Genomic DNA, 13061 nt, shown 5'->3' on the forward strand with positions numbered 1-13061 from the left:
GAGGTGAATAATTCACTTTATTTATTTATACGCAAAATGCATAGAAAAGGTAAAAAATTGGGATTTCATTGTCAATGTCTACCTGCGCCAAGAATCTATTGTTTGTGTACAGCCGCCAGGAGCAACCATCACTTGTCAGGTGAAAACGAATCTTACAGCGAAACGACTATTCACGTTTATGGCACATTCCCCAAGGAGGGGAGATAGCCAATAAAGGAGAAAAAAGAAGAATTTCTGTTTGAACACGTCGGGAAAGTTCGTAACTCCAAATTTTCTACAATTGTGCGCTCATTAAAAAATGACGTCCTATATGCCTTTTGTTATATAAATAAATAAAATGAATTAAAATAAATGAATAATATAAAAATTGAGAAAAATATTCTCGACACGGGGAGTCGAACCCACGGCCATCGAATTACTAGTCCAAGCTCTTACCGCTACGCCAACTACTGCTCGGCGTACGCACAAACGTAAGTGGCTTATACGGAGCGAGAGCCGCGTCAACATTTTTATTTTCTATACGCTTGGCCATCTGGAGTTCCCACTTTGGGTACTTTCATTTCTAGCCAAGCCCTGCATGGTCTATAAATTTGAGCAAAATCGGTGGTGACGAGTAGGGAATGCCCCCTTGTGAGACAAATATAAATTTCTGGGAAAAATACTCTGGGAGTATGAATTCTGAAACTTCGGATGCCGTTTAAATCGAAGTTTAGCTCCCGTCGGTATGATGGTGAGAAGGGGGTAAAAAAAGAGATGTCAAAAATGATCCAGGTTATGGATGTATGAGCATAAGTTCCAAAATACCTATTTTAACGACCGTATTGAAGGAATTACAGAGTGGATTAATCTATCAAAAGTTTAAAATTTCGATAATATTTAACACATTCACGTTTTGTTCACACGTCATGATCCACACAAGTTGAATTCCTGTATAGAGGAAATACAATTGTCCTGAGGAAGTAAAAGACTTCCGTAACTTTGAAGGGTGCAGACGCCATCTCTTATTTAGACACACTTAAGAAGAGTGGCTTTACCGATTACCAGTAGTCGGTGAAGAAATTATTGATCTCGCTATCTTCTGAAAAGGTTTTACACTGTGAAGTACATCAGGACCGCCTCTCAAATCCCTGGCCGTTTGAAACTTAAGGTAATTACCCGGCTAATTACGTGCACATTATGCAAACCAGTCTTTAAGTACTAATCTTCTGTATTATACAAGTGCTAATTGAGATAAATAAGATAATTAACAACAAAAAAAATAAAAGAAAAGAGTACTCTTGAGAAGTACGACCATTTGAAAATGAAGGGTTGTTGGAAATTACACTTTTTGGCTTCGTAGGATAACTGCTTGGCAGAGAAACAACCACTGAAAAAGAAGAGATAAATTATTAGGATTCAAGTAAATGGTTCCATGCAGTAATCATACTACACGGAAATTCTCCTTCACTCAATTATTTATTGAAATGAAATGAAATGAAATGGCGTATGGCTTTTAGTGCCGGGAGTGTCCAAGGACATGTTCGGCTAGCCAGGTGCAGGTCTTTCGATTTGACACCCGCAGGTGACCTGCGCGTCGTGATGACGATGAAATGATGATGAAGACGACACATACACCCAGCCCCAGTGCCAGCGAAATTAACCAATTATGGTTAAAATTCCCGACCCTGCCGGGAATCGAACCCAGGACCGCTGTGACCAAAGGTCAGCACGATAACCATTTAGCCATGGAGCCGGACAATTATTTATTGAGGGAAGATAATAATAATAATAATAATAATAATAATAATAATAATAATAATAATAATAATAATAATAATAATAATAATAATAATAATAATCCTGAGGAAAGAAACGGAAAACTACGTCACTCCTCATTTCCCTAGTATGCCTCTTCAGTGCCGCCTAAGCTACCTGTGACAGCTGTTGGCGGAACTGTGGAAGATCAAACCAGCCTTCGGGCTGAATACCCAACATACATACCCCAACATTCCACTTTTCCCATAACCTCGTGGGGTCGCGGGCACGAAATGTGTTTTACATATGGACTTGGTCCAGTTATACGGCCCGATGCCCTTCGTGACACCACCCCTATTGAGCGATGTATTATTCACTACTACGTGTTTCTGTGATGGTTAGTAGTGTAATGTGTTCTGCCCGAGTAAGAAAAACTAACCCATAGTGAAAAGCACCAACATAGCCCGTAATCGAAACTTGGACCCTATGAAGCGAAGGCCTCGACATAGACTATTCCACCGAGGAGCCAGATAATAATAATAATAATAATAATAATAATAATAATAATAATAATAATAATAATAGTACCGGGAGGTACACCTCTACGCCGCACTTTTAAATCTTGCGCCAATAAAACCTCCTCTACAGGAGAAACTCGGAACTTAAAACTGGACCAACTTATACATTTTCTCAGAAGATGTCACTACCGTATTTTTTTTTTTTTGGTAAAGTTTCCTGAACTGTGTGAAATTCTACTTGTTTTGTTTTCCATTCAGCAAGAAGTTTGGACATTCTCTCATAGAGGTCACTACAAAAACTATGATCATGGACCCTGGTGCGAAGTGAAAGAACCTTTCAGAAGAAATTTTGTTTTCATAAGTTTTTCCTTTACTAAATTTCGTTCATTCACTTTTGGGTTGACAATATTTATCCTGTCTTTCTGCCTGTTTTGATTTTAACCAATTAAGAATTTCTGTAATTAATCTCCTACCAATCACTGGTTTCTTCTTCGATTTGATGTGTAACTTTAAGCGACCCAATAAACGTGAGAGGGCGTGGCTGTTTTATTCATGAAAAGTTTCGAACTTTCCCCGAGGGTTTATAAACTGCTGATTTTCGCGTCTCTTAGCCACTTAATCAACATCTAACCTAGTGTGTGGACGTGTAGCAGGAGGCGGGAGGTGCCTCTTTCATCAGGCAGCAGGTCTTCAGTAAGGTAATGGCCGTTTAACATCTTTATTTCTTGCTAGCTCAGCAGTTTAACCCGCGGGAAAGGTCCGAAACCTTTACAATGTAACCTATCTTTCTAACATGTAATTTTCTGTCGTTTGATGTAAAAACTTCATAAAATCTGTAAGTGTAATTCGTGGAAATAGAGTGATTTACCCTCTCGAGCTCCCCTTCAACTTTGGTTTGAGGTGTCTACGATTTCGCAACTTTTTTTTTTCATAATGTATTACAGTTATTTCCATGCGCACCACCTCAAGTAGCTTGAGATTACCCCCTGTTTCATCGGCCGAGAGCCCTGTAGGATTTTATATTTCATTATCTGGAGCGCATTGGTCGCCTCCATTCAGTTTGTGTTCGGACCGTTTATTTAACCTGTTCTTTTTCGCAAAGGCCCCGTAGGTTGGGTACTAGATACCCCTGTATAAAGGTATTTCCATTTGTAATTCGTGCCTTGTGAGACCAGAGATTGTAATATTTTGAGGTAATGTTACCTTGGGTGTAAGAAATCGAGAGCGGGCAAGTTCTTTTCCAAGTTTTGCAATAGTGAGGGTGCCTCTTGGAAGGCTAAATATTGTAATTTCTGGAGCAAGTGTTCTTAAATCGGGATATGTCCGTCCCTCTTTAAACCTTGTGAGTTATCAAGTTGTGTAAACTGGATCTGGTATCTCTGAAGTTGTAAACTAAGGGCTTGAAACCCCAAAGGTGTGAACTTCATTGATCATGGGTTTTTTTCAAGTCTGGTTTCAAAATTGGCATTGTACCTGATTGTTATTTCACATAGTGGAAATTTGTTAAGTTTTTTTTTTTGATATTGAAGGAAATATAACCTTTGTTAAATTTTTAATTCAATTCTTGATATTGTAGTTGACCCATTCAAGCCCGTACCTTCTTTCACCTCTCTGCGTTCCACAAATACCCCGGAACAACAACAACAACAACAACAACAATAACAATAATAATAATAATAATAATAATAATAATAATAATAATAAGTCTACGAAGGAAGAATATTACATTTCTATACATGGGCTTCATATTACATTTCTATTATGCCACGTCTGGAAGAGTACCGTATGACGATCTCCAGCATTTTAATGACGAATACAGTACGATCCCTATCTCGTCAATACAACACCGTATATAATAATAATAATAATAATAATAATAATAATAATAATAATAATAATAGTCTAGGAAGAAACAATATTACATTTCTCTACATGGGTTTCGTATTATATTTTTATTGTGAGAAAACAACTTAAAACGAACAACAAGTGTAGGATGTGAAGTCATAAATAATAATCACAAGAGAATATTACAAAAAAATCTGCAGCGGTTGGAAATACAAGCTTATTTATAATATTAATGTTTAGCAGCTGGGTGGACTGACAAACCGGTAGGCAATACTTATTTAAATCATTTGAGTGACAGGGTTATATGTCTACAATATTATTCAGTAAAGAGGATGATTGACTACAAAATGGTCGTATATTGCGGTCATTGTTACAGTTCATTGATACACTACAATTAACATTTATATTGGAGAGACGATATATGCACAACTGCTTATCGGAGAATAGCATTAACTTACTCATTTGCACAACATACCCATACTCACCGAAATGTTGTATGCAGTCTATGATCTGGACCCATGCAAAATAATAAATGGGAATAGTAAATTAGTTTACAAAACTAGTCAGCCATTTTCAGGTAATTTTGGCAGTCAGAGCAGGAAAAAAAAAACAAAACGAAAACTAGTTTATGTAGGAATCGTTACGTACTATATGCAAATCAGATTATGGTGGTATAGTTAGACACGGTCTGTTCAGCTGTAGGAGTGTGGAATTTTTTTTTTATAAGTTGCTTTACGTCCCACCAACACAGATAGGTCTTATGGCGACGAAATAAAAGACTGGGTCGGTGTGACGTACAGCAACTAGCAAAAAAATTTATAAAAATAAAGAAAGATTTTAACCCCTCGCTCCACGAGATTCCCAGTTCTTTCGAGAGCATTATTTCACCAAATACATAGAACTGATTTGTTACAATGTAATTAGTTTTCACTGTGGTCTCTGATGGTTTTTGTTCTTTTCGCACACATTAAGTGATAGCGGTCACACTTCCCGTTACACAATGAACATATACGTTACAGTCCTCGTTAGGTTGATGAAACCTGTGTGTTCGGCAGACCCTTGAGATGAAAGCCATGAACCGCAAGTCTAGTTACAGCATGTCTTTGGTCCTGCCCAGTCTCTGTCCATTGCCGATTTATCATTGCACTCGTGCCATAGAGCTCGGGGTCGATGTCGTTTCTCTTCCTTTTTGTCTTCCTCCGCCGTAATTCGAGATGGGCTTGGTAGGGACCGTTAGATGGTAGCAACCCTGTCTGACCGTCTCTGATAGGACGACACCGTCGTTTATAACTATGTGGTTGTACGCTAAAATTACCTTAACTATTATCACCAAAGGGTAAGAGTCTCCCAGCAACCCTTTCAGTTAGTGTATGAGGATATTCCGGTTAAAAGTCGAAAGCCTTTCTATAGTCTATGAAGACCACATGGTATTTCCCTTTCTGGTGCCTCAAGGCCTGTTCGACTTCTGCTTGAAGGAGTGCTCCTTCCCTCTCAGAAACCGAAAATCAGTTATGTTTGTATTTGCATTTTGTTTTTCTTCTGAATAAAAAGCAAATATTGGCTCATTTTCTTTCCTCGCCACTTTCTTCGTATTTTCGAGGACTTCCTTCCCTTCAAGATTTGCGATATCAGGTATACAATGACAGTCCGTACCTTGCAAAATTTGATTGTTTTTACTGATGTTTTTCGATCCTCATGTTGACAACTCACCTAGATCCTACTTCTAATTCAAAACAAACTTAACATATTATAAATTATCAACAAAACAAATACAATACACGAAATATCATTAAATATTTATTTGTAACATATCGCACTAGTTTGGCTTATTACCTTAATTTCCTTTTTTTTTTAATTAGTTTCACAATTGCGAGTTCATTCCCCAGAGCTATAAAATATTTTTCATAACTGTATCAAGAAAGTTACAGGTCCAAAACTGACAAATGAAGGTAAAATGGTATTAATCAATTGAATAATCGATAGGTAGTAGTGTACATGGAAGATTAACATTTTAAACAGAGAGAAGTAATCTGAGAAAACAAGTCCGGTTTAGGCCAGGTCTAACGAAACTGGGAGCGAGATTTCACAAGGCTGCTTGCCATTACGTGACAAGTACGACGCTATCGTATGTATATTCCGTATGACACATAACACGCCCTGAAAGCTATAAATCAATACAAATAATCACTATCGAACTCAATACATAATTCAAGCGTTTACATCTCTCATGTCATGTACGAGACCAACTGCAAATGGTGTTAGTGATTCTGAATCTCCTAGGGAAATCAATACTGGTTCTGAATAGATCACAAAGCAATAAGTGATCGACGCAAGGGGTAGTAATGAAATGACTACTACTTGGTGGCAATGACCTATCAAGATGAAAATAACATGGCTATACTGCTCTTTCTGCCCTTTGCGATCACGATCCTGTAAGGTTGATGATGATGTACATGACAATACAAAATAAACATATATTGTTTGTTTAACTCTGTCCGACTCGTTGGCTGAATGGTCAGCGTACTGACCTTCGGTTCAGAGGGTCCCGGGTTCGATTCCCGACCGGGTCGGGGATTTTAACCTTCATTGGTTAATTCCAATGGCCCGGAAGCTGGATGTTTGTGCTGCCCCCAACATCCCTGCAACTCACACACCACACATAACACAATCCTCCACCACAATAACACGCAGTTACCTACCAATGGCAGATGCCGCCCACCCTCATCGGAGGGTCTGCCTTACAAGGGCTGCACTCGGGTAGAAATAGCCACACGAAATTATTATATTATTATGTTTAACTCTTAGTCCCGTCTTTTGATAGTGGTCCGGGATAAGGTAAGATAAATTTATATAGCTTGATTTTACGGCCGGATGCCCTTCCTGACGCAAACCTCAGTTGAGAAGATAATGAAGATGAAATGAATGATGGTGAATGAAAATGGGTGAGGAGGTGGAAGGGATCGGCTGTGACCTATGGATTAGAAACGTTCTGGTGCTTGCCTGGAAGTGAAAATTGGAAACTACAGAAAACCAAGCTCAGGACACCGGACGGTGGTGTTCAAATCCACGCGTCTACCGAATGCAGAGCTTGGCTTCATAACCGTGCTGCGTTAACATGAGCGGCCACTCCGCTCGATACAAAAATAAACATAAACGAGTCCCACAACTGAAACACCTCGGTGAAACACATCAGAAAACTGGAATCGAATCAAAGGTGAATGAAATTAGATGCCAAATGTGAAACAGCATATTAACTCACTGAATATACAACAAAAATGCAATACGAAACACACAAAACTGAGACAATACAACAGAATGTATCCAGGGATAGGAAATAGTACTTTTGAACAACGATTAAAACTGAAAAAAAAATGTAAATTCATTAGGAAAATTCTAAGCTTAAAACTCATAAGCGAATAAAATAGACTGGGAATTAAAAAATAGACATCACCTCATTCCGAGTACCCTCCTGCAAAAGAAACTGGGAGATCCGTCTCCAGGACTATGAACGTGCAGTATATGACATTTCCCTAATAATCTGACTGGTTATACTGTTTTGCCCTGGTGTTGTCCTTGTAATAAATTAAAGCTAAGACTAGGAGTGCTTTAGGTGAAGGACGAGACTTCGATCTACCTCGTCTAGGCTGACTGAGAACGGGTTCTTAACCCACTACTCATCTCCGTTGCCCATAATAATAATAATAATAATAATAATAATAATAATAATAATAAATGATGGCGATGATGATGATGTAAAAGCTTTTAATGTCCCTTCGCCTGCTATCAGTTTCAAGAGTCGCCAGGGAGTCAGAAATTTGCCCTGAGATGGGGTTCGATAACATGCTATTAAATCTCACACGGCCTCCCATATTTAAACAACCTTAAATGCGAACCCACTGAATCAGAAGACGATTCTGCTTGTTACAGCATAAAAGGTGAGCACCCAGCCAGCTACGAGTCAGACTGAATGAGGATTACAAAACAAGAGGATCATGAAAGGCGAAATCTTAGACTGATATTGTCGGGGAGTTGGAAGAAAACAGGAAATGGATGACGATGGAGGTAGGGTCGTAGAGTAAAAACTAAAAGGGAGTCTCTTAGGAGCAAAATACAGCAATGCCAGGTCATAAGAGACCCCATAGTACAATTCCACTCATCATTAACGGAGAACCCACCCTACTTCGAAAACAGCACAACATAACGTCGTTGATATTGTGAATATCTAGTTTACACGCACAGCATTAGTTGCTAAAGGAATACCGTGCCCAAAGGAGAACGATGGGAAGTTCAAAGTTGAGTATGGAGAAAAGTATCGGCAATTAATAGGAAGGTGATGTGTAAGAGATAGGTATTACATTTCATCGTCATTCACAAAATGATCAAAGTGGATTTTTAAACATGAGCAGCGGTTGAATAACGTAACCGCAGTGACAAGAGCTCACTCTATCACAATCTAATAATAATAATAATAATAATAATAATAATAATAATAATAATAATAATAATAATAATAATAATGTCCGGCTCCTTGGCTAAATGGTCAGCGTAGTCGCATTCGGTTCAGAGGGCCCCAGGTTCGATTCTCAGCTGCGTCGGAAATTTTAACCTTAAATGGTTATTTCCCATGGGTCGGGGACTGGGTTTTTGTACTGTCCCCAACATTCCTGCAACTCACACACAGTACTCCACTCCAAAAACACGCAGTTCACATACACGGCAGATGCCGCCCACCCTCGTCGGAGAGTCTGCCTTACAACGGCTGCACCAGGAATCTTTCTTTCTTCATTCTTTCTTAATGTGTTTACCCTCCAGGGTTGGTTTTTCCCTCGGACTCAGCTAGGGATCCCACTTCTACCGCCTCAAGGGCTATGTCCTAGGGCATGAAACTTTGGGTCGGGGGTACAACTAGGGAGGAGGACCAGTACCTCGTCCAGGCAGCCTCACCTGCTATGCTAAACAGGGGCCTTGTTGGGAGGGGGAATGGGAAGATTGGAAGAGATGGACAAGGACGAGGGAAGGAAGCGGCCGTGGCCTTAAGTTAGGTACCATCCCGGCATTTGCCTGAAGCAAACCACGGAAAACCACTTCAAGGATGGCTGAGGTGGAAATCGAACCCACCTCTACTCAGTTGATCTTCCGAGGCTGAGCGGACCCCGTGCCAACCCTCGTACCACTTTTCAAATTTCGTAGCGGTGTCGGGAATCGAATCCGGGCCTCCGGGGGTGACATCTAATCTAATGTTTTTGAAGACACTAGGAGTTCTTTTATGCGCTGATAAATCTACTGACAAGAGGCGGGATGGAGTATTTAAACACCTTTAAATACCGCCAGATTGATCTTGGACCGAACCCTACAACTCGGGCACAGAAAACGCGCTTCTACCGTCTGAGCTACTCAGTGCAGCATCTAAACCAAAAGCAAACATCTTAGTTGCGGTAAACCTTTCAGGACAAGGAGTGAAACCGTTCCTGAAGAACGCAGATTGATTTACCACTGTTGTAATGACGACAGGCGGGTGATGAACGATTGAGAAAACCCACGCTACATTGATATGTACCAGATCACTCTACACTACGTGATGCATCTTGTTCACTATTGCGCTCACGAACGGGGCCTCACGGCAAGACGCCGCAGGTTTAATATTCTTGAGATGTCTCACTTCAATTAAACGCGAGCAGTACATTTTCTTTGCTTACCTGAGAGAGAATGTTTGCAGCGAGAAGGCGGATAATGAGATCCACAGAAGATTATATGCGGAATTTGGAGAAGAGCGGCCACATTTACTTTAAATTGTTTACATTAATCATGTTCACGAAATGAGGTAATTCAAATGGAAATATATATACTCGGAGTAAGAAAGGTACTAGGAATGGGATTGGCATAAAATATGGTTTTAGTTAGGAGCCGTAACATTCCATGTTGCTTAGATCGAATTTCAAATTAATTAGGCGGGTGGGCCAATTTTAAAAAACGTAGAAGTAAAACAGTGATCACATCAAAAGTTTCGAGTACTTCTTGCTAGCCTTTTCTCTCCAACACTTGAAGTCAACACTACAGGTGGTTTAAGCCAAGTTTTCTATCCTAGTGGCTTTACGTCGCACCGACACAGATAGGTCTTATGGAGACGATTGGGATAGGAAAGGCCTGGGAGTTGGAAGGAAGCGGCCGTGGCCTTAATTAAGGCACAGCCCCGGCATTTGCTTGGTGTGAAAATGGGAAACCATGGAAAACCATCTTCTGGGCTGCCGACAGTGGGATTCGAACCCACTATCTCCCAGATGCAAGCTCGCAGCCGCGCGCTCCTAACCGCACGTCAACTCGCCCGGTAAGCCAAGTTTTACGCCCGGATGCCTCTCCTGGCGACAACCCATGTGGAGGGATGTATTCATTATTGCTCGTCTCAGTCGTGGTATACTTTTATGTATACGAATATGCGTGTACTAAGACAATGACAAACACCCTGGCCCCGAGTTCCCGATAGGAATTCGAAGGCGGGTTCTCTGAACCGAAGGCCACTATGCTGGACATACAGCCAAGAAGCCGTACAATAAAAGGCATAAATGCCCAACATTAAATACATTGCATATATAGTGAAACTTCTCAAGAGACAAGACAGGTCTAGGTGTGGGGGGAATAAATGCCCTTTAAGTGTCCGCTATTCAGAAAAAAAAGTATTTTTTTCCCATCCTAACACAATGATGTTATCAACTAAACACGCTTCGCCACAGATGTTTCAAAAAGAGATCATGTGCCTAATCCTGAACTTGTCAGGCCAGCCCTCGGATGTTTCAAATTCTTGATAACCCAACTATTTAGCGATTTCGAACGCCTTTTCACAGATACGAGGTCCACTCACAAGCATGTTGTTAAGAGAACGACAAAATAATTCAAATGTAAAGTTGACAACTTTCAACCCGGTGTACTGGGAAATATGCGTTTACCAGAAAGATTTTTCACTTCCAGTCCACCATTTAAGGACGTTGCTGATCTGCGTTTTTCCAACTGCAAACCGAACGCCCATGTCTCGTTTTCGTACATGTTCATGACTTCAACTTGTTCCTTTAAAGTCAGTCGTTTGCGTTTCTGAAACATCGTAGCATACCTGACACACACTTCTCAAGATAACCACAAAGAATAACGTCTACTGTCTGTGCTTTTAAAAAGAATCTTTTCTATCAGATGCGGATAAAATATTAAAGAGTGGAACTAAAGAATTATTACAACTACCAGCAGACGTTCCGGATCACATGGTATACTCCGAAAGGAAGTATAAAGGCCTCGGTTTGTTTCGCGCCACTTGGGAAGCTAAACTACAGCATATTAACATCTGTAATAAATTATCGCTTGCAAATAACGGCTACATTAATGCAACTAGAAACTTGGAACAAGAACGTACAATTTGTTTGCAAGATCTAGGCATAGAAATGAATGATCGAGTTATGTCCAAAAATAGCCATCTTCCCAACGTAAGGAAGGTTCGACAGATACTACGAGACAGAGAAGTTCAGTCATGGACGAAGTTGCCGCACAAAGGAAAGGGCGTCGGACTCTTCCAGGAATACACGCCAGCGAACAAATGGATAAGAGATCACCGAGGCTTATCCTGTGCGAAATGGAGAGAGGCCATCAAGATGACAGCGAACGTGTGCGCCGTTCGCTCCGTGCCAGAAAGGTCCCAGGACAACACCCTCTGTCGGCGTTGCCACAGAGAGCACGAAATCCTTGCCCATGTCCTGGGAGCCTGTCCTCACGGGGAGGTATTGAGAAATTCCCGCCATCATACAATACGACACATGATTGCGACCTCGCTGAGGGATCACGGTTTCACGGTGCACGAAGAAGTCTCTGGCCTAGCTACCGACGGGAGTAACAGACGTATTGACATGATAACCTTTCAACCAGCTAGCAAGCAAGGACTAATCTTAGATCCCACAATACGCTTCGAGTCGCACGTTGGCCAGGCCGAAGAGGTGGACGCCGAAAAGAAGTCAATTTACCAGCCAACTGTAAACTACTATAAAGATAAATATCACCTAGACAATATTTCCGTCCATGGACTCATGATCGGAGCTCGAGGCACAATCCCTAAATTTCTTGTACAGCTATGGGATTCTCTCGGTCTCAGCCGGACACGACTTCACGACATCGCTATCGCCGCAATACGAGGTTCAGTGACCATACTCCGCAATCATCTATATAACATCTGAAGAACCGTATTGCAAATCTATTCCTGAGCCTTTTGGTGAATCTTCTACCTGGCACACTAGCAAAGTCAACAGTAACTTAGAAGACAAAATACTGCGTAGTCGACATACTTTGTCCTTGTGGCAGCCTCCGCATGGGGGAAGTTGTAATAATAATAATAATAATAATAATAATAATAATAATAATAATAATAATAATAATAATAATAATAATTGTACCGGGTGGTACACCTCCACGCCGCTAATTCAAACTTTGCGCCAGCTGAAACGCCTCTACAGGAGAAAGTCTGAACGTTATATACTGTGTTAATTCTCAAGTTTCTCAGAAACTGGGTCGTTTTCGATGTATTTTTGTTTTGCCTGTAGTAAGAAGTGTGGACATTCTCTTCCAGATGGCACTACTGAAGGACTACAATTATGCACCCTAGTGCGAAGTGAAAGAACTGTGTTTTTGGAGAAATTTTGAATTCATAAGTTTCTTCTTTGTTAAATTTCTTTCAGTTACTGTTTAAGTTGGCAATATTAACCCTTTCTTTCCGCCAGTTTTGAATTCGACCAATAAGGAATTTCTGTAATTAATTTTCCACCAATAATGTGTTTCTTCTTCATCTAGTGTAGGGGTTTTCGTTGTTAGCCAATAAAATGATTGTGGGCGGGTGTTCTCATTCCTGAAACGCCTCGAACTTTCCACGAGGGTATTTAAACTGCTGATTTTCGGGTCTCCGCGCCACTTCAGTAACATCTATCAGTGTGTAAAGTA

At 40.5% G+C, this 13061-nt stretch overlaps 1 protein-coding gene across 1 annotated transcript in view; it reads right to left on the reverse strand.

Moving 5' to 3' along the window:
* Positions 1-1237: 1237 nt before the first annotated feature.
* Positions 1238-13061, reverse strand: part of LOC136872427 (E3 ubiquitin-protein ligase MIB1) — a 381779-nt gene continuing 369955 nt past the window's right edge. The window contains exon 11 of the mRNA XM_067146242.2: positions 1238-1366. Within this exon, the coding sequence (XP_067002343.1) occupies positions 1319-1366 (48 nt within the window). The 3' untranslated portion in view covers positions 1238-1318. The remainder of the gene's footprint in view (positions 1367-13061) is intronic.

This window comes from Anabrus simplex, chromosome 4 (genome assembly GCF_040414725.1).
Source record: "Anabrus simplex isolate iqAnaSimp1 chromosome 4, ASM4041472v1, whole genome shotgun sequence".
Lineage (NCBI taxonomy): Eukaryota > Metazoa > Arthropoda > Insecta > Orthoptera > Tettigoniidae > Anabrus > Anabrus simplex.